Consider the following 22,185-nt stretch of genomic DNA (forward strand, 5'->3'; position numbering starts at 1 on the left):
AAGTATCAATCTGCGATCCGTAAAATCTACAACGTAATCTCTAAACAATGGCAATAATTATATTTATAAATTGTACGGTTCGTTAAATATTAATATTTACCATTTAAAACAAAAAAATTTGATGTCCATACACAAAATTTGATATTTGCTTTTAGATTAGATCTACTGAACTTGAATACTTTAATCTCGTGTTGCGAGAACTCCGGCCGATAAGAGTTATGGCGGACAAGTTTGGACGTAATGTTTTGGATGGTAACAGATTCGAGATGTGAATTTAGATTGACGGGATATGTTTAAAATGTTGTCGATACCCTGGGGATGTTTCAAAATACATGAGAAATGGTGAAAAAGAAGGCAAAATCCTCGAAGTCAGCCAAAAGACGGGGTAAGGTTACATGTAAACAAACTGTTGATGTTAGACCATGTTTGTACATGCTGTCATGTTTGACGTTTGGTGGTGGCGCCAACACAAAAAATGAGTTATTGGAGGTAACTGCTCCAGCTGTAAGAAGTTATTCAATTGCAAACTGCAAACAACGTTAATTCCGTTATGCATATACCAATCAATACCTACTGATGCAAAGTATGCAAAGAATAATAAAACCACTTGGTCCATAACCCCCCCAAATTTTATGCTAGAACATCTTAGTCTTAAATTTCTAATTCTGTACTGTATTGTATGTTGGACAGTATATTTTAATGAGGTATGATATTTGATGCTTTTATGCAGGATCATGGCAAATGGAGGATGTTCAAGTGCACACAGGCCTTCCCCCTCAGGTAGATGGCCAGTTACGTTGTTTCTGTCGACTGACCATTGATCAAATACACTGGCATTCCCCTCATCCCCCAGATGTGTCTCATATCCGCGTAAAATGGTGGGGTGAGGATGGAGATGGAGCTTTATTCAGGTATTAATAGCAGCACAATGAGTCAGAAGTTATATGTGTGCAATGAATTAAATTAAAAACAGAAAGTAGCACCTGCTGTATATCTATAAAATAGAAGCAGATGTCTCTTAACCTTAAAGGTACTACAGCACCAACATAGAGTAATTATGACAGATTTAAAATGAGAATATAGGATGTTGTATATTTTATACAACATGCCAAGTTAAATACTTATTCAATTATTAATTTGTTCAAATTCACAAAATTTTGTTAAAAGTGATCAATGATGAGCTATATATAGTATGCTACACTTCACTCAAGATTTGAGATCACATGTACTCCCTTGACTCAGCAACATACTGGTGCAGTGGTTTCTAATGACCAGATAAAGACCTTGATGAAACTCCAGTGTGGTGTTCTTTGGTTCTACCATATTTATTTTTTGGTGTATCATATGTATAGAAAGATTAATATTGACAATGTTTTCTCTTTGCTCAGATTCTTTTTAAGAATGTTAAAGATCATAATTAGTGACATTATTATTTTTACAACAATATTCTGGATTATCTTTTGTAAATACCACTACTGGTCATTGCATTTATTTCACTCCTTTTACTGATAAATTGTTACAGGCCACTGAATGTTAAAAAGGGGGATAAAGGTCCAGCCAAGACAACAGCAAGATACCCAGTGAGGTCAGGTCCACGACAATTTGCATCCTACTTGATTGATATGGGCAGTCTGGCAGTAGAGATTCTCAGTGGACCCAACATGATCCCCGTGGGACATGCAGAAATCACACAGATAGGACTTCTTTCTAACACCAGGCCTATTGATGGGTATGTTTTTGTTTTTTGAATACAATATACTGGATTAACAGATGAGCAAACTTAAAAATTACTGTGGCTATGTTACAGATATTTGTAACAGTTATAATAGAATCCTTGTAAACTTACACATATACAGTCTCTTATAATTATATATATAAAATGATGGTTTGAATTGAAAAGACTTAAGTCTATGTATAAACACACACACATTAAACATAATTACTGTTTCTTTCAGGTTGTACCCAGTGCTTTCTCCCAGAGAAGAACAGCTTGCTGATATCCATGTTTCACTGATTTTGGAGTCCTTAATGGGTAATTAGTATTACTTATAATATATGAATCCCTGTCGTTTGATCACTTCTCACAAATGAAAATGATCATGATTGCATTATCACTTTTGCCAATAAAGTTGCAGTCTTGTGCTTTTGCTGTATTAATTTCATTTAAAGTTTATAGTTTAAAGCAATGGCATGCTATATTAAAGTAAAATTGTTTAAACAAAAAAACTGGAATTTATTTTATTACTTTTTGCTCTGTGAAGCCTCATATGACAGCACTGGGTCCATTCCAACGACAGACATCAGTATGGAAACCCAAGCCACACAGGAGTCTATGTATCCCCAGAGAGTTCAACCAATTCCTCATGCCCAGGCCCCTCAGAAGCCTATGGAGGATCCTTTCATCTCACCAGCATCCCATCAAGTAAGTTTAAAAGGGTTTGTATGTTGTGACAGCAAATACTTTTAACATGTAACCTATTGGCATATTGTCTGAGCCCCTCAGAAATTGGTGGATGAACTGTTCATCAGAAAATCTTCAGGATATCTGTACATGTACACCAAAGATTTAAGCAGATCGTTAACTGTCAACGTCCTGTAAACCTATGCATAAGACTATAATAGAAACTTTTAGATAACACTTCATTTTCCTAAATTAACATCCATAAAATTTTCAATTTTACCAGAAGTACCAAAATATTTTAATAGATTCAATGTGAAAACAACTACATTTTACTTCAAGAATGGCCAACAGAATGGATATGCTGACCGAGCCGAGGATCTACGTAAACAGTTAAACTACAGTCTACAAGAAACAGAGGAGAGGCAACTGTCTGGCATACAGTCAGGCAGCACAGTGGCCATCACTACTAATGGGGATGTGGTCACAACTAACCTCGGCCAGGACCTACCATCCACACAGAGTAAGTAGGACTGACACAAATTACAGGGTAATATATGTAGTGTAACCTCTCTCATTTTCTGTTTTGGAATCAGACCTGCATTCAGCAATAAGCCTCAAAATTCCTTACCAGAGATACTAAAGGTTTCCTCCTCGTCTGTCCGTCTGTCCATCAGGACATCCACTCAGTTTTCTGCACTTTTCCCAGCCATGCTTTAAGGTATTTTGGTATGTAACTTCAGTATAAGTAATTATATAACTACAGATCAAGTTCAAGTTTCAGGGTTTTGGGTCAAGGTCAAAGTCACTTACTATTTTTGTATGGGGGCTGATCGGGGACATGTATTGCTTTAGCAATGCCCAACATGCTTGTTTCCTACTAGGGAGGGGGGGCTTATTGCTGGTTGAGTATGGTAAGTAAGACTGACACACACATTACAAGATAAATATTAGTAGGTCACAGATAATGATTAATTTGAATTTTCCTATATTTATTATGCCATGTTAAATTCAAGGTACTTAACTGTACTGACACAATCAAATTAAAAATAAAACCTAACTTAATTCCTGTATTGAAACAACATTTGACACAGCATGAATCATTATCAGATTTGAGAAAAAGTTCATGTTAGTCACTGTCTGTAATATTACAGATTTGATTCTTACATGCAGATGTAGTTTATTGAGTGACTTTGTATGTTGTAGATATTCCTGCTGGCAGACATTCCCAGTCCGACCTCCTGTCTGTACTGCTGGATCGTGGGAACAAGTTGCGGGACCAAATGATTATCTCTGCTGTGGATGAGAGTGGGCCCCAGACCAGTGTGAAACAGGCATACTTACCTCATGGAGATGAAGAGCTACGCACCAGCAACTCTGACATGCCAGAAAGGTATAGGCACTTGTTAATTAATTCATTTAGATCTTCAGAAATTTTTCATACACTTCCAAACACTTGTATATTAATAACGCAGTACAGAGCAACCCGCTTATTTGCATAGCCCTTTTTCCATGACAAAATATGCAAATAACCGGAGTATTCGTATAGGCGGAGTTGGGTTTTGGCCCCTCTTATACACATGTGTAGATGGTCAGGTAGGTACTCAAAAGTTTACAGATTTACTCAGGTTTACGTTATTTGCATTAAAAATATATTTTTAAAAAAAAGAAAGTTAAATATAAGAGTAAATACGAAATACATGGGTTGTTATTCTTTGTAAATGTACAAATAAAAATATTTGCATACACTTCATTGCTTGTCACTCTGGGTCCGATATCGGTCATACATGCACGCGTGGGTTGGCACTACGATGTACAATGTCATCCTTTCAATTAACATTCATTATCGTCTCGAGATGCGTTGTGTTCCTGCTATGAGTATATTAGTTGTTTGATCATAGATGATGAACTGCTGAAGCAATAGACCGTCTTAAATGACCGTGACATGAGTTTGTTTTGGAAAATGTCGCACACGCTCGAAGAGTTGTCGTTCATTACACATATGCCCCCACAATGCAACGCGCCTAGTAAACAATCATAGCGATCGTAACCTTCCTCAGCGAGTGTTCAAGTGCACAGAACACAGGTTTGGATCGATGCTATAATAAATAAACAAATCTCATCAAAAGATGAGGCATATTAATATTTTATTCAGTAATTCTTCTGCACAATTTTATGGTCTGGATAATAACTAAATGTCGATATCGATGCTTCGAACGTAACCTGTAATGACGAAGTGTGAACCAATGATTAGATAACGTTGTACATTGTGTCAAATCAATATGTAAGTTGAAACACATTTCATAAAACTTTTATTATGGGAAAATCACAAAAATACCCTAAAACCAATTAAAATTTTTCGATTTTTGGGAATTTTTATATGCATATAAGCGGGAGTTTGTGTTTTAGTCGATGCAAATACACGGGATTAAAATACAAAGATAAAGAAGAAAAAATTCGGGACCTGAGAATTTTATGCAAATAAGCGGGATATTCAAATAAGCGATATGCAAATAAGTGGGCTCCTCTGTATATACATGAAATAGCTTATAAGAACAGACATTTTCAGAAATTCTCATTTCTTGCTCAGATTGTCTTAAGAAGTAATTTTTCATATGTTTAAAATTGGAAAATCAAGTTTCTCAGTTAAATTGTCTGTTTTATATGGATTTTTTAATATCTAACAGACGCAGCTCAGTGGGCAGTTTACTAAAAGAAATTCTTAAGGCAGAAAGAGGAGCAGCTGATCTCTCCCAGACTGATTATGATCCTGTTGACATTGTGTTTGGAAACCAGCTGATGGACAACATGCAGGTATATTCACCGACAATTTTCTAGTTCATTAAAATGTATTTTCAATATTATATATTATTCACATCATGTTTGAAGATGATGTAATGTGCGATATTTGATTTATAACTCCAGATTCTTCAAATGATGGGAGGAAGTCCTAGATCAAGTGTATCACAGGACCTAGACCTGATGAGTGACCCAGGAGATCCTGTTCACAGTGAGTCCATCCTTCAGGAACTGTTCTACAAAAATCTGGTAAGTTACTCCATCCTCAGTTTGTTTGTGGTGTTTTCAGTTCAGAAAGATCTTCCTCTGGTGGCACAGTGGTAAACACATTTGCTTTCCTGGGCTGTCATGGTTTGATTCCCTGATAAGATTTTAAAACATATAGGGGTTTCCTCCAGGTACTCCATATTCCTCCCACAGTAAGACCTCTCTTCCGCGTCCATCAGGAGAGTGATAAATTTAGTTATATATGACTTCTTACACAATTGCTGTTAAGTGAATAGATTTATCTTCCCCATTGTCTTCAAGATGGTCACAAAATTTATCCTAAGGATGATTTTTTACAGTTTATGCCACCCGATGAACACTTTATTTTTAGCTATTTCTCAGAAAGTACAAGACACACCTTTGTTTTCGGATGTTATACACAGGACCTAACAACTGTAATTAGTATGTTTTGTATGTTACAGGAGAGTGATGTGAGTGGAGTCAGTGAACTCAGTGGAGATGAGAACCCATTCCCATTCAAGCAACAAAATGGTGAACTTCATACTTCAATGGAGGATCCAGCTAATGCTGTAAGTTAACAGTTATTGGCAAGAGTCTATATTCCACACAGCTTCTATACCGATTTCAACATTTTTTACACCATGCGTTTAAGGTTTTAAATTAAGAAAAATGTATCAGTGAGCAAAATAAAACCATGACTGAATTAGACTTCCGAAATTTGATTAATCAATCATAATGTTGATATTCCAGAGGCCACCTTCCAGACGATCATCAGTTACTAGCCTTACTTTGGAGTTCCCCGAGCCTCTCCCATTTGAGGAGGTAGATGTTAAAAAGAAGAAAAAGAAGAAGCAGGAAGAAGCATCATTAAAAGTGCCAAAGCGGAGGTCTCGTGTGAAAACAAAAGTGAAGGGAGGAAAAAAGCGAAGGCGGTCACGCAGTAGTGCTCGTAGCAGTGCTAGTGAAGCTAGTGACAGCGATTTGATGACTGCACGCTCAGAGGTGTCGCAGGTTTCCTTTGATATGCCTGCCTCAGATCTTGATGAACCAGAGGAAGGTAAGGTTATATAATGTGTAACTTTCACCCACTGTCTCAAATTTAGCATGAAAAGATCATGTCAAATGTTCCATGCTGTATTTGTTACTAGATTTCCTTTTAAATTTCTTGATATAGATTCAATCAAGAGCATTTCCATTCAGATAGTAAATATTAAATATTTCAATGATCAAACAGATCATGATTGCTTGATGAAAGTTGTAAAAATGTTAACAAATTAAAACAAAATCTGGACTTAACATGACAACTATCACTCAGTTTGGTATCAAGACCATGATGCAAAGTCCAGAAATCAAGTAAGAAAAAATGACTGCAAGATTTATAATCCTACAAACATCAAATTATAATCCTACAGAAAAACCTGTGAAACGACAGCGAAGTGATGGCCTCAGTGTTGAGAGATTAACACTGTTGGGGAGGGTCCATGTTGCCAGAGTTATAGTGGATGCTTTGCACCTCGCGGGGTCCCAGGACCTCAATTCCTCCAAGAGAAAGGGTAAAGCTGGAGGGAAGCCACCCAAACCGTCCCCTAAAGCAAAGAAGTCTGTGTAAGTTGATTAAATGGATTATTTTACCTAGATGAATGATGCGACATTGGAAAGTCAATCATCTCAAGCTCTTGGGTTGATGAAAATGGCCCCTTACCCACTGACTACCATTTTACTCTCGGATTTTCCAATTGACAATCAATAAGTGAATTCTCCAATTGTTTCTGCATTTGGTACTTGAAATGAAAGTACTTCTAATTGGTTCTGATGTCATTTCCAAGAAATAGGCTTGCAATAATGGTCGTGCTGGATGAATTGATTATGAGGCGAACCTCATGTTAGCTTGCTTCCGTAACAGATTCTGATAGCAATAAATGTTGAATGGTTTAAATCAGTTGATATTGAAATGCCTGTTCAATGTATATATAACATGAACGTGCAATTAAACAAGTGACAGAACTGATAAGTTAGGCCGATTCATCGATAACAAATCAAATTTCTGAGACAAGTTTCTGCTAACGAAAGCTGTCAAATATCTAATCATGATACCGATCAATTTATATACGGAGAGTAAAAAGCAGTAAATTGAGTACAACTTCAAAACTTAGGAGCCAAAATATGCTGGGGGAGTAATTTACAGGAATCTTATATACGTTGGGAATATGACGGACATCATGGATTATTCGATCTAAAAATTCAAATTAAATTGCAAATTCTAGTGCCAGTTTTAACGTAATTCTTTACTGGTCTGACAGCAGAACTTTAATGCAATAATTTGTAACCTTTTGGTCATTGGGATATTGGTTAATTGATTGAAGCTTTAATGTTTTATCAAGGATTTATATGTAATTAATAGAGTACTATAATTGCTTTCTTTATCAATGTCAGTTATATTTGCCTCAAATGTAAAATATTTTTTATAGTTAAACACACATGTGAAAGGAAAATAGTCGCAAGTATATAGAAAATTGAATTGTAGAAGGATGGCTCTGTAGAGAAAAAAGTTCTACATTTATAAATTATTTATTGATACATTGTATTAGTTATTGATTCTAAAATGTTATGTACTTTTTCTCCAATGCAGAACATACTTCATTGAGTACCAGTTTCCTGTTGTGGCCACTTCCAGGGATAAGTACTCACCTAATGCCATGGCAACTGAAGTGATGCGGGTGGCTTCCAAAAATGTTAAGGATGGAGGTAAAACTTGTCAAAAATGTTAGGAGACCACAATTTGAAATAGAATTTTCTGAAGCAAAATGGATGTATAAATTGGAAATTCAGAGAAATAGTTGAGATAAAGTGAACATTTATAACGCAAGTTTTTGACCTTGTGATTTTCTAATCAAAGCTGTAAAATATAAACTTGAAACTTTGTTTAATGCAGTGGTCAACTTCAACCATCGATCTGTGTTTCCCATCATGTTTGATGGTAGTGCTGTGGAGAAATGGTGGAAGTCTGCCCTCATATTTAAGCTATACTCTCGTACTGCAGGACAGAAAGTGGTGAGTTTTTTTATCAGTGAGCACTGGATTTATAATAGCTATAAATATGTAAGGTCAATGCTACATATCGTACAGATAATTTTTTCTTTCATACATACTCGGAGTTGGCATAGTTCATCATAATATACAGCGAGTTTGATCAGAAACTGTAGTTACTGGTTTAACTAGAGTAGGAGCGAACTCACTTTGGTTACATGTAATGACATGCATGTATAGTTACTTATTGTTCAACCACCGACTTTACTTTGGTCCGGCCACAGCAACTAGACGTGCACACATCGCCATTTTGAAGCACAGTAGTGATTGGTTGATGTTTATCTGCATAATATTTATGTAATCATTTTATATGGGAAAGTCTGGCTAAATTTAGTTGATGATCAAACTCGATCAGTATTACAATAATCTTACCATAAAATTAAAGGCTATAATTTTGAATTCATATCATATGAAGCTAAATATTTGTATTAATCATAAATAGAAATATTGTTCTGGTCACATTAAATCTTGAAGCTGTATACCTGTATGTATGATATGGAGTGTTGAGGCACCTAACATACCGTGTATTTGTGTAGCCAACATTAGTGGGCAGCTGTGGGGTCCCCCTGAAAAGCATTCTCCGGTCAGACAATCTACAAGTGGGCAGAGATCTAGAGATCAGGGAGAGTGGACGTAACTCCTCCATCAATTCTTCCCTTCGGGGGAGTCTTGATACCTTCTACGGCTCGCTCAAGGTCGGTAGCATGGTACAGAATAATGTAATATTTCATACCTTCTGATTTTTATATTAAGACACAGTTTTGTTTTAAAAATGGTAGCTTAATTATTTATCTGATTTGTCTATCATTACTATTATTACCGTTAAACATTTCTCTGATACTAAAAATCTTATGTATTTTCAAAATACCATTTGAATCAATGTGGAGAAAGAGATATATTTATATTTTGAAGTGTAGCTTGTAATAAATGATCAATGAATGACTTACAGGTATCAATAGAGTTGGCGTCTGACAGTAAGGATTTCTCATCTGCCCTAGCCAGAGCCAAACTAGCAGAGATGAGTGGAAAGGCCAAGTTTGTGCCAATTCCTCAGACAGTGCCACCTCCCCCTCCCCCGCCTGTACAGTTAGATAAACCGCCACTCCCCCCAGATTTTTTACCTAGTGCTCAAAATACTCAGCCTTCATCAATGGTGCTACCAAACCCTACCTCACATACAAATACAGGTAAGTCTACCACTTCATTCCAATATCGAAGTAATGTACACAAAAGGTAACTCACTGCTGTCTTTGGAACATTTTCTTATCACCAGTCTATGAAATTCATATGTTATTTGATATCGTCCAAAATATCAAATCCTTTTCAAACATTTGAATATTCTTTTCAAAAGAGAGTATTTGAAAATAAGTAATAATTCAGAAAATTCAGAAATATTTACTAGCATGATGATGAAACATATAGCTGATCATGATGTATTGTGTGGTATGGTTTTATAAACACAACACTGCAATGTTTTGTTTTTTTTTGTTGACAGACACACAGACTGCCAGTTTGGGTCATCAGTTACCTACCCCTGGTTTTTCTCAGCCTCCTAGCTTTGAGACCTACCACATGCCCTCACAGTCCAATGCAGAGGTAAGTCAACTGTAAAGGACAGGATATTATATTTAAATGAACAATCAGAAGAAAAAAATCTTTGTGTGAATGTTTTCTGTAACATAAACTAACCATTCATGTTGTTGTCCCGAACAGGCAATCACTCTGCACACATTGCTGCTGATACCAGAGGGTCACAACATCTCTATACAGGGTATCCCATCCCTGTCCTCCATCAAACGACACCCCGTCCTTCCACCTCAACCTCACTCCCTAGTTACTGCAGGTCAGTGTTGGACGCATTCAGGATTGTGTAATAAGCAAGAATCCAGGAAATGTGTATAAATACTATTATGTTGAGCAAAATATGCAGATACAATGAAAAGGTCATGGTAATGTTATGAACTATTAATTTGATTGGTCACAGATATATTTAATCCAGTAGGCATGTAGTTTCTCTCATTTTAATGATCTATGAGCTTATAATATTATTAAATTGACATCAGTGAATGTTAGACAAACATTTGCTTTATTATTGTAGGAATGGCGGCTCGGGATATGAACACCAGAAATACATACCTTGTGTGTCGGATGTTCTGGTGCAATGATGCAGTTCACTCCAATGTCTGTTGGGGAACATTTGAGCCCCAATTCAACTTTGCACAGGTATGTAAAATATTGTTAGTACATGTATATTCCTACTAGTGTAATTTTTCTTGGCTTGGTAAATGTCTGTATCTGTTTCATTTAAAGCATGTGTTCCTACATGGCAATAGTGTGTTCGTAAGTTGGGTTTTTGCCATGTGCACAGATAAAGATAGTCATTTGGAGGCTGGACCTACCTGTAGATAGTCATTGGGAGGCTGGATCTCCCTGTAGATAGTCATTTGGAGGCTGGATCTCCCTGTAGATAGTCATTTGGAGGCTGGATCTCCCTGTAGATAGTCATTGGGAGGCTGGATCTCCCTGTAGATAGTCATCTGGAGGTTGGATCTCCCTGTAGATAGTCATTTGGAGGCTGGACCTACCTGTAGATAGTCATTTGGAGGCTGGACCTCCCTGTAGATAGTCATTTGGAGGCTGGACCTCCCTGTAGATAGTCATTTTGAGGCTGGATCTCCCTGTAGATAGTCATCTGGAGGCTGGATCTCCCTGTAGATAGTCATCTAGAGGTTGGACCTCCCTGTATATGGTTATTTGGAGGCTGGATCTCCTTGAAGATAGTCCTTTGGAGGTTGGATCTCCTTGTAGATAGTCATTTGGAGGCTGGATTTCCCTGTAGATAGTCATTTGGAGGCTGGACCTCCCTGTGGATAGTCATTTGGAGGTTGGATCTCCCTGTAGATAGTCATTTGGAGGTTGGATCTACCTGTAGATAATCATTTGGAGGCTGGACCTACCTGTAGATAGTCATTTGGAGGCTGGACCTCCTTGTAGATAGTCATCTAGAGGTTGGACCTCCCTGTATATGGTTATTTGGAGGTTGGATCTCCTTGTAGATGGTCATCTGGAGGCTGGACCTCTCTGTAGGTCATTTGGAGGTTGGACCTCCCTGTATATGGTTATTTGGAGGTTGGATCTCCTTGTAGATGGTCATCTGGAGGCTGGACCTCTCTGTAGGTCATTTGGAGGCTGGACCTCCCTGTATATGGTCATTTGGGGGCTGGACCTCCCTGTAGATAGTCATTTGGGGGTTGGATCTCCCTGTAGATAGTCATTTTGAGGCTGGATCTCCCTGTAGATAATCATTTGGAGGCTGGACCTCCCTGTAGATAGTCATTTGGGGGTTGGATCTCCCTGTAGATAGTCATTTGGGGGTTGGATCTCCCTGTAGATAATCATTTGGGGGTTGGATCTCCCTGTAGATAATCATTTGGAGGCTGGATCTCCCTGTAGATAGTCATTTGGGGGTTGGATCTCCCTGTAGATAGTCATTTGGGGGCTGGACCTCCCTGTGGATAGTCATTTGGAGGCTGGATCTCCTTGTAGTCATTTGGAGGCTATACCTCTCTGTAGGTGGTCATCTAGAGGCTGGATCTCCTTGTAGATGGTCATCTGGAGGCTGGATCTCCTTGTAGATAGTCATTTTGAGGTTGGATCTCCTTGTAGATAGTCATTTTGAGGCTGGATCTCCTTGTAGATAGTCATTTTGAGGTTGGATCTCCTTATAGATAGTCATTTTGAGGCTGGATCTCCCTGTGGATAGTCATTTGGAGGCTGGATCTCCCTGTGGATAGTCATTTGGAGGCTGGACCTCCCTGTGGATAGTCATTTGAGTCATTTGGAGGCTGGATCTCCTTGTAGATAGTCATCTAGAGGTTGGACCTTCCTGTATATGGTTATTTGGAGGCTGCATCTCCTTGTAGATAGTCATTTGGAGGTTGGATCTCCTTGTAGTCATTTGGAGGCTATACCTCTCTGTAGGTGGTCATTTTGAAGCTGGACCTCTCTGTAAATGGTCATTTGGAGGCTGGAGCTCCCTGTAGATGGTCATTTGGAGGCTGGACCTCCTTATAGATTGTCATTTGGAGGCTGGATCTCCCTGTACATGGTCATCTGGAGGCTGGACCTCCCTGTATATGGTCATCTGGAGGCTGGACCTCCCTAGCTGTAGATGGTCATCAGGTGGCAAGATCTTCATCTATAGAGTCCTTTGGAGGCTGGATCTCCTTGTAGAAAGTCATTAGGAGGCTAGATCCTGTTGTAGTAGGATGTTGTAGTTGAATATCATTCGAGAAGCATGTCATTAAGTGTCTTGCCCTAGGACAGGCACAACATTATAGGATTGTTCTTTCTATGCAACTTTAACTGCCTGTATAGAGATCAAGCAAAGTCATTAAGGCTGTATTGTAAAGAAATCAAACTGTTATTTTAAAAAATACTTAAAACATCTTAGTTAGTACAGTATGGCACTTTGTTTACACAGATCGCCCCAGTGCTGCTCTCTGGGTCCTTGTTGGAGAGAATGAGAAACAACTTCATGGTGGTGGAGGTCTGGGACAAGAAAACTACTGCTGAAAATGACAAGGTAAACGCTTTCACCATCATATATCATACTATGTAAATTGTAATACTTCATGGAGGTAATTTTAAAATTTCATCCTTTTAGATAATCTAAATATACACTATTTCTTCTGTTGCAGCTTATTTGTTAATGTATCAAGCAACAGCAAAGCTAGTGTTTGTAAGATTATTAACTTACAGAGTATCCAAGTTGATCAAAATTTCAAGGAATATTTATCACTACCCAAACACATGTTTTTATTAACTATCAATGCCAGGTGAATGCATAATGAAACATATAAGGGTATCCCAGTTGTTAAAAATAACTCACATCTTCACATCTATAATGGACTCAACTCTGCTAACTCACGACTGCTCTCACACTGTTTACAGTTAATTGGAATCGTCAAGTTGAGTCTACATCAGTTCTATATGTCATTCAGGGACAGCAAGATATCCAACGCCTTACTGAAATCACAGGTAACCAACTGATGACTATCATATTTTTATCTAAATCATGTTAATTTCTGTGTTAAGCTTAATAGATTTCCTATTGATGGGTGTTTTATCATATCTTCAATGTTTCCTGTTGATTAGCCCTATTGTTTGATTCTGCTTTAGCTTTAATTTACATATTAGGTTGGAAGGGAACTCTAATTACATGTATTGCCTGTAATTAGATCTGTGTTGTATTTTCATATATATAATATCTCAATATGCATCCATTTTATCCAGTATCCTGTGATATCAGTAGACAATTATCTGCCTATTGTGGACCCTCTGAGTGGGGCACAGTTTGGTCAGATTAAAGTCCTATTGGCCATGGGCTCTGGGGAACAGGTGACAGCACTACAGCGGCTCAAACTGGACGGACCAATGGCACAGCCACCAGAGCGGCCACAACACTTTTTAGAAAGGTATGTTACCATTAAATGAGTGTTTTTTTATCCATCCACTACCCACTCCATCAAAATTGAGGTTTCAGCTGCCCAACATTCACCAGTCTACAGTAGGGCACCATTTAAATTGCTGAAAATTGTTTTCTGAAACTTCTTATAGGTATTTATATTGATAAGATACTGTGTCCCACACGGCACATTGATCCATAATCCTTAGGTTACAAAGAAAATAAAAAGGACAAATCACTTGTTTGCATGATCGCTAACTCCACCTACTGCCTACCATGATTTCTTTACTGTACAACCTTCTGTTCCATACACCAGGTAACGCCATCTCCATATCATTTTCGAATACATCAGTGTCCCCATCAGATCACGATCGAGTCTTCAGTTTTATGTATACCGTGTATAATCCACCTCTAGGTAAATCTCCCTGCGTATACACAGTATGTCTGTGTTTATAAAGTTGTTTCAACTTTTTACATCTCATTATAGTAGTGGAGACATCCGAGAACGGGAAATCTTAGAATGTGTAGTCGATCATGCAAAAAAATGACTATTTATTTATCTAAACACTACTAGATTATTTCTTTAAAATAGCAAAATGTTCCCAATGCTAGAAAGTACCTCTCAATCAGCGTGACAATACCTCTGTTCCAGCTGCCATTTTGGTCAATTTGAAACTCTTTAGTTATCTTTTTTACTCCACGTTATATGCCACAATTTCCCAAACCTTGTCACAAAACAGTAAATTTTATAAATATGATTTATTATTGTATTAATATAAATCAACTCTGCTTCCTCTTAAAATGAATACTGCATATGTGTTGAGTGTATTTGTTTTATATGTGTGGCGTATTCAAACCCTGTTATACCGCCAAAGTCAGCACAGGATAAATAGATCGTGTTGTAACATGGGGCAACTGAACATGTATATTATTTGATTTCTGTACTAAGATTTGTTACATTTTATACTTATCTGAATTTAACACGTCTTTTCTTACTTCAGAGTGGATATGGTTAGACCAGGCAGCCAGGCTCCAATGTACAGCCAGGCCAGGGCAGATAACTCTGGTGAGGATCCTGTCATAGAAGATTTCTCACAACTGTGATTAAGATTATAAATTTAGAATTGTATAGATTGTAATCTTCAGCAATAAGAATAATTAAAGAGACTGTTGATATTTGTTTTGCAACTATTGAACCAAGGAATTGGTTGCTATTGTTAACTTTTCGGATTTATGAGATGTTGATATTCAGATACTGAACAGTATAATGCATAAATTAGATAGGACATGTTTTTGACATTGTGATTGATGCTTTGACAGTGGAACACATATTTGAGGTGGTAATAGAAGGTATCCGAGGCCTGGCGTTGTTTGACAACATGATCTGGGGCGAGGCCGATTGTTTTATACAATACCATTTCCCAGTACAGCAACACTCTGACCATCCTGGTTCATCCCCCACCAAAAATGGTAAATATTGTGAACTATTTCAATTGATAAATATATATTACTAACTGACTTTTTTGGTCTAGAATATATCTCACAGTAAAAGGAATCATTACTGGGTTGCCAACCATTGCCTTATATCAACTATAATTGTTTTGTGTCCACCTGCCATTTTCTGTGTTATCAAATTTTAAATATGGTCTGATAATTTCACACAATTTCTGTTTTGATCCAATCCAGGTCTACCCAGTATGAAATCATTCCGGACAGCTACAACTCTTTGCATTCCCGATCCTACCTTTAATGATATTACACGTCACAGAATAGTGCTCGCTCAGGCAACTCCTGTACAGAGGGAATTACTCACAGGTAGGTGGTCATATAGATGACATTATACATGTCAGGAGATAGGGCTTGTTCAGATGACTCCCTCACAGATGTTACAGGTAGGTGGTCCCAATAGATGATGATATTATACATGTCTGGAAATAGGGCTTGCTCAGACGACTCCTTCACAGGTGTTAACTCTTTACGTACTCATTCAAATTTCGCGGTCGCTACTGGAAGTGAATGCTGGGTAGGTCCTTTGTCTATTGGAGCATATGGCTATCACATCAGACGTCGATAAAACGATCTTTTACTGATCTTTTACTGTTGTATAATGCTTAATATTAAATGAAGTTTATCATATGGAACAAGTACTGAGTACGGAAACTCTTTTACCCAATTTTTCCTTTAAAATACGGCGAAATCACCAGGCAGAATCGCGGGAAATGACATGTTGATCGGCACATGTGTCACACGTGTGCAAGAAATCAGGCAGCCAAAACATCGTTTTTTTCGGTGTGTAAAAATATTTTACGTATTTCTTACTTATTTTGATGATAAACGTTACTCAATTATATATATATTATCGTTTTTAATTGTTTTATTGTGTTTAACACCTCAACAATCTCGCAGAAAACGAAAGTAAATTTGAGGCCGCCATTTTGTAGCTATGTAAACAACTCGGCATGAACCGGCAGAATTCTTTGAAATAGACAATCTTAACGAATGAATATGCATCTGGTACGTAAAATATACCATCAATACAATATTTACATTGCTTTTTATTTCTTAAAAACATCATTTCCGTGTCAATTCCTTCGTATGACTATGCTAAACCAGCAAGTAATATCAACATCTTTCGCGATGTTTTACGACGATTTGAGTCGTCACAAAGGATGGAAGGCATGTTAATTGTGACGTGTGTAGTCGTCATGAAGGATACAAGAGCACGTTTTTGTGACGTCTGTAGTCGTCGTGAGTACGGAAAGAGTTAAGGTCGGTGGTCCCAATAGATGATGATATTATACATGTCTGGAAGTAGGGCTTGTTCAGATGGCTCCCTCACAGGTGTTACAGGTCGGTGGTCCCAATAGATGATGATATTATACATGTCAGGAAATAGGGCTTGCTCAGATGACTCCCTCACAGGTGTTACAGGTAGGTGGTCCCAACCTTTGATGACATTATACATGTCAGGAGATAGGGCTTGTTCAGATGACTGTCACAGGTGTTACAGGTAGGTGGTCCCAATAGATGATGATATTATACATGTCAGGAGATAGGGCTTGTTGAGACGACTCCCTCACAGATGTTACAGGTCGGTGGTCCAAATAGATGATGACATTATACATGTCAGAGAAAAGTGCTCTTTCAGACGACTCTGTTACAGGTGGTCCCAACCTTATATGATATTACATAACATAGATGTAATGTTTTATTTGTTACGCAGTAATTATGACATGTGCCTGTATTTAATCTAGCTATTTTACCTTCACAGCCTGTGCGGGAGCAGGAGGAGGCAGTGGAGGTTTGCCGTTTGAGGTTTGGTGCCGCTACTACCACCCAAACATCAGGGACCAGTGTATAGCCAAGGTAAATGCTTATCTATAGTCATGAAACGTGAGCTGGTTACGTACCCCTTATCTATAGTCATGAAACATGAGCTGGATTACTGTCTGCTCGCATTTCCTTGAAACTTTAATGAAAATAGCAAAATAATACTGAGAAAATGACTGGTTAATCGATTAAAAATTGCAAAATAATCCTTAGGAAATTACTTGTTGATCAATTTAAAACTACAAAATAATACTGAGGAAATGACTTGTTGATGATTTTAAAATTACAAAATAATGCTGAAGAAATGAAATGATCAATTAAAAACAACAAATTCAATAATACTGAGGAAATGACTTGTTGATGAGTTTAAAATTACAAAATAATTGTAAGGAAATGAAATTTAAAATTACAAGTTGATGGTTCATATGATATAAATTTGTGTTCTTTCATCAAAAAGATTTGCTAGATATCATCACTGCTGCTGTTATTCAGGCTGAAGGGTATTGTAAATTGAATTAACATAATTTTGAATTACAGGCTAGTTTACCACTGGCAAAGCTGTGTGCCATGGTCACTATGCAGAAGAGAGGCGAGCCATCAGTACAGTCATTTGGTCTGCCCCTAAAACAGGTGGCAGTAGATACAGAATTGTCGCAGACAGGTGCACAATCTCAGGTAAAATATAGTAGCATTGTGTTTTCTACAGGAGTAATAGAACTATCTTGTATGTAAAAGCACTAAAGGGGTGAACTCATTGATATTGTTGCTACATATCATACGTCTGTCCTAGAAATAAGGACAATCATGTAGGCAGCGATGTGTTTAGAACTTTAATGAGTGCCTTATTCTGCTTCTCTGTCAGTTAAGCACACTAATCTATATTCGTTAAGATAACACTATTTTTTTTTAAATGCCACATAAGCAACATGTTTAAATCTCACAGTAATATTGTATCAAACAAAACTGATTTAAAAGAATGTTACCCTAGATCCTTGTTTCGTCCTCTTCATATATGCCTCAAGTGTATGAATCTATCTTAAATTAACTGAATGTTTTGTCTGTTGCAGTTGACAGAATCTGGCCTTATGGATGTTACGATACACTACAGAACACAGACTCTACAGGTAAGTACCATATTGTACAGTAAAGAAATGTTGGTCTGATTTGTGCTATTAACTAAAAAAATAGGTATTAAGGCCTCATCAAATCATCAATGCTTATTGTTTTCTTTTTAGAGACTTCACAGGATTGATGTCGGGCTGAGAGTAGATATCTGTCAGTATTTGAGTTGTACTGAACTTTCTATTTGTACTGATGGCAGTTGTATTCATTGAATTAGTATTAATTTGTCTAGAATAACACTTTTATAAATCAGTTACACCAAATTCTGACCATTATACAAGACAAGAAGTGTCGTATAGTGGCATATTATTGTGATTGAAGGAATGTTCTCAAGAACAAATTTTTGTATAAATAGTGGATTTTCTTTGCTAAGATTCTGACATGTGACTTTTCTTTTTAAAAATTGTAGAGTGAGCAGAACCAAGCAGCCAATAAGAATCTGTCAGGCGCCCAGATTTGTATATCGGTTGGTGTTATCAGGGCTTCAGGACTCAAGGTAGGCACACAATATATGTTAATCAATTAGTATACGTTTTAAAATCTTCTACAGATTAATGATAGACAAATGCCGCCACCTGTCAAAGACCATTTCATATAATCTGTATCTAGAGAAGAGACACTCATGTTGGGACAACCATTGGAAATACTACCAGACATTGTCATTGATATTTAAAACTGTAAACATGTAGTAACAAATTGTGTTTATTTTAACCATAGCTATATAGACTGTTATAATAAATAAAAACCTATTATCTGAATGGTGACTGAGATGTGACAGTTATGTTTCTTGTCTTACAGGCTGCTGCCGAGGCAATTGCCCGGATTGACTCTGGGATGCAGTACCCTGCAGAAGTAGGGGTCAACACTTACGTAAAGATTAGATTGTCATTTCTGTCAAAGGAGGTATGATTTCAATGACCCTGTGCATTATTATAAACTAAGTAAAATGTAGACAGTGTAAGTAGTTATCCTAATAATCCTGCAAAATATTTGTCAAACAAACCTATTTATTTTCAAAGTAATTATTCTGATAAATTTAATCGTAAAAATTCATTCCAGGAATAGGAAGTGAAATTTTGATCCCACAGTATACAATTATATTGCTCCTGTGAAGTGATCATATTAAAATCTTCCTTAAAATCATTAAAATAAAGATATTTACTCAAATCATGGGGTGTTTTTGTCTTCATGTTGTGAACTGAAATAACTTGTAACAGGATGAGAGGATCACGAGGACCGTTGCCAGGACATTTGCACCCGAGTTTTCCCACCACATGGACTTCCCTTGTCCTTTGTTGTGGACAGAAGCGGACAATGATGCCCTGGCTCTGGCCGAGATCCTAGAGACTGCTGAGGTCACACTGGAGCTGTGGCACCAGGTCCCAGGACTGTCTTCAGGTAAGTCACAACGATTCCATACTTTGCCAATGTTATAATGGCACTGTGTAAAGATATTGGTGAATTTTACCTTTAAAAATATCTTTCTTTGGAAAGTTTTGTCTATCCAGACTTTATATAAGTTATAGCCATTTTAAAAATATTGTTCTGTAATAGTTTCGTATGGATTTGTAGACCTGGACAGGCAGATTGCTCAACAGACCACAACAGAGGTTCAAGGTCGGCGACTAGTGGAGAAAACACAGGACGTCCTTTTGGGAACTACCTCGCTGTCACTCGCTGCCCTCCTCACCAATCGTACAGGTAAGCATGTGTAACTGGGAAAAAATTGTAAAAAACAAAACAGTGTTTACTTTACTTAAAATGCTAAATACAAAACATTACAGTAGAATATTCTCCTATTTCCTTCTTATCAGAGTTTTAAATAACCTTACATTAGTCCCTTACCAGTGAAATCGGGATTACAGTAGATTTCATCTCTGTTCGTCTTGTACATATGTACCTAACGCTAATGTTTGTCAGTGCTTTAGTGGTTTCCTTGAGGAAGTTTGATCAAATGTAACACAATGATAAAGGACCATAATAGATCTCTGAAAACAATATCTCTGAAAAGTTTTAGTTTCAGGGATTTCCGGTCAAGGTCACTGTTACTATTATTAGCAGGGATCGGTAGGGGATGTGTGTTGCTTTAGCAATACCCGTTATGCTTGTTATTAATGTCAGTATATTTTGTATACTGCTTGTTATGTTCCTCCAGGTATCAGTGGGTGGTTTGCTGTGAACCTCCCACAGATCGGCTGGCAACAAAATGCCAGTCAGATGGAGGATGAGGAGGATAGGGCTGTACCTTGTAACCAGGGCCTGGAAAGAGTGGTCGGTGGAGTCGAGCTGTCAATCAAGTTTGCCCACCACAATGACCGTGACCGTGTGATCCATGCTGCTAGAGGTGTAGGCTGGTCACCAATTGACTTGGATGTAGAGGATGAGGAGGACTGGCAAAGTGATGGTGTGTACCATATATGTCTAGATGTTAACATCATTAGTTTGGTCAGTTTTAATTCCTGTGTAACGTGAATGTCATCTGAGTTTGATAAGTAAATGACATTGTCTATTTGGATATTAGATAAATGATAGTATTGTTGGTTATAGACGAGGGATGTTGTCATTACTACATTATCGTAGGGCATTGAGTACTTGGATATAAATGAATCATTGTGTTGGTTATAGATGAGGGATGGATATAAATGAATCATTGTGTTGGTTATAGATGAGGGATGCGGTCAGTACCATCAGATCACGGTTTGTATGGATCAAGTCAGCTTCCCTCTACAGAACGCCTTGATAGCTGGACAAACCAATCTTGACAAAACTGCTCGATGCTACATCCGTTACAAAATCTACGATAAAAGTAAGTAATGCTTAGTAAATAGATATCATTGCCCAGGTCATTAACAAATAATGTAAGTATCTTTATGATGATATAGAAACGATAGGTAGTTTTATATGTCCGTCTTCAAAGGGTATATAACAATAGGTAGTTTTATATGTCTGTCTTCAAAGGGTATATAACAATAGGTAGTTTTATATGTCTGTCTTCAAAGGGTATAAAACGATAGGTAGTTTTATATGTCCGTCTTCAAAGGGTATAAAACGATAGGTAGTTTTATATGTCCGTCTTCCTAGGGTATAAAACGATAGGTAGTTTTATATGTCCTTCTTCCTAGGGTATAAAATGATAGGAAGTTTTATATGTCCGTCTTTCTAGGGTATAAAATGATAGGTAGTTTTATATGTCCGTCTTCCCAGGTATAATGGTGTAATGATTTTTAGCATTCTCTTGTCTCAAATTAATCAATTGCTGCCTGCTGTATTTAGTGATCATGCAAATTGTACTTATTTGTGTAGGAGCTTATTTCTACATCCGAACATTTAATGGGAACATAGTTATAGACATCGGTGTTACTCCTGTCCATCCCGTACCAATAACATAGTTATAGACATCGGTGTTACTCCTGTCCATCCCGTACCAATAACATAGTTATAGACATCGGTGTTACTCCTGTCCATCCCGTACCAATAACATAGTTATAGACATCGGTGTTACTCCTGTCCGTCCCGTACCGATAACATAGTTATAGACATCGGTGTTACTCCTGTCCGTCCCGTACCGATAACATAGTTATAGACATCGGTGTTACTCCTGTCCGTCCCGTACCAATAACATAGTTATAGACATCGGTGTTACTCCTGTCCGTCCCGTACCGATAACATAGTTATAGACATCGGTGTTACTCCTGTCCGTCCCGTACCGATAACATAGTTATAGACATCGGTGTTACTCCTGTCCGTCCCGTAC

The 22,185-nt window shown here is 37.5% G+C and overlaps 1 protein-coding gene across 1 annotated transcript in view; it reads left to right on the forward strand.

Moving 5' to 3' along the window:
- The first annotated feature begins 214 nt into the window (after positions 1 to 214).
- LOC117328967 (C2 domain-containing protein 3-like) overlaps positions 215 to 22,185 on the forward strand; it is a 30,923-nt gene continuing 8,952 nt past the window's right edge. Inside the window, exons 1-34 of the mRNA XM_033886609.1 lie at positions 215 to 385; positions 731 to 911; positions 1,523 to 1,729; positions 1,956 to 2,032; positions 2,262 to 2,422; positions 2,741 to 2,921; positions 3,605 to 3,791; positions 5,086 to 5,212; positions 5,324 to 5,446; positions 5,887 to 5,994; positions 6,176 to 6,482; positions 6,838 to 7,030; positions 8,055 to 8,170; positions 8,358 to 8,476; positions 9,049 to 9,207; positions 9,462 to 9,699; positions 10,008 to 10,108; positions 10,226 to 10,355; positions 10,611 to 10,735; positions 12,996 to 13,097; positions 13,466 to 13,552; positions 13,808 to 13,989; positions 14,981 to 15,045; positions 15,300 to 15,449; positions 15,666 to 15,794; positions 17,251 to 17,345; positions 17,847 to 17,984; positions 18,377 to 18,433; positions 18,841 to 18,927; positions 19,230 to 19,334; positions 19,649 to 19,829; positions 20,004 to 20,132; positions 20,587 to 20,835; positions 21,097 to 21,237. Of these exons, the coding sequence (XP_033742500.1) occupies positions 340 to 385; positions 731 to 911; positions 1,523 to 1,729; positions 1,956 to 2,032; positions 2,262 to 2,422; positions 2,741 to 2,921; positions 3,605 to 3,791; positions 5,086 to 5,212; positions 5,324 to 5,446; positions 5,887 to 5,994; positions 6,176 to 6,482; positions 6,838 to 7,030; positions 8,055 to 8,170; positions 8,358 to 8,476; positions 9,049 to 9,207; positions 9,462 to 9,699; positions 10,008 to 10,108; positions 10,226 to 10,355; positions 10,611 to 10,735; positions 12,996 to 13,097; positions 13,466 to 13,552; positions 13,808 to 13,989; positions 14,981 to 15,045; positions 15,300 to 15,449; positions 15,666 to 15,794; positions 17,251 to 17,345; positions 17,847 to 17,984; positions 18,377 to 18,433; positions 18,841 to 18,927; positions 19,230 to 19,334; positions 19,649 to 19,829; positions 20,004 to 20,132; positions 20,587 to 20,835; positions 21,097 to 21,237 (4,783 nt within the window). The 5' untranslated portion in view covers positions 215 to 339. The remainder of the gene's footprint in view (positions 386 to 730; positions 912 to 1,522; positions 1,730 to 1,955; positions 2,033 to 2,261; positions 2,423 to 2,740; positions 2,922 to 3,604; positions 3,792 to 5,085; positions 5,213 to 5,323; positions 5,447 to 5,886; positions 5,995 to 6,175; positions 6,483 to 6,837; positions 7,031 to 8,054; positions 8,171 to 8,357; positions 8,477 to 9,048; positions 9,208 to 9,461; positions 9,700 to 10,007; positions 10,109 to 10,225; positions 10,356 to 10,610; positions 10,736 to 12,995; positions 13,098 to 13,465; positions 13,553 to 13,807; positions 13,990 to 14,980; positions 15,046 to 15,299; positions 15,450 to 15,665; positions 15,795 to 17,250; positions 17,346 to 17,846; positions 17,985 to 18,376; positions 18,434 to 18,840; positions 18,928 to 19,229; positions 19,335 to 19,648; positions 19,830 to 20,003; positions 20,133 to 20,586; positions 20,836 to 21,096; positions 21,238 to 22,185) is intronic.

The sequence above is a fragment of the Pecten maximus genome, chromosome 6 (genome assembly GCF_902652985.1).
Source record: "Pecten maximus chromosome 6, xPecMax1.1, whole genome shotgun sequence".
Taxonomy (NCBI): Eukaryota; Metazoa; Mollusca; class Bivalvia; order Pectinida; family Pectinidae; genus Pecten; species Pecten maximus.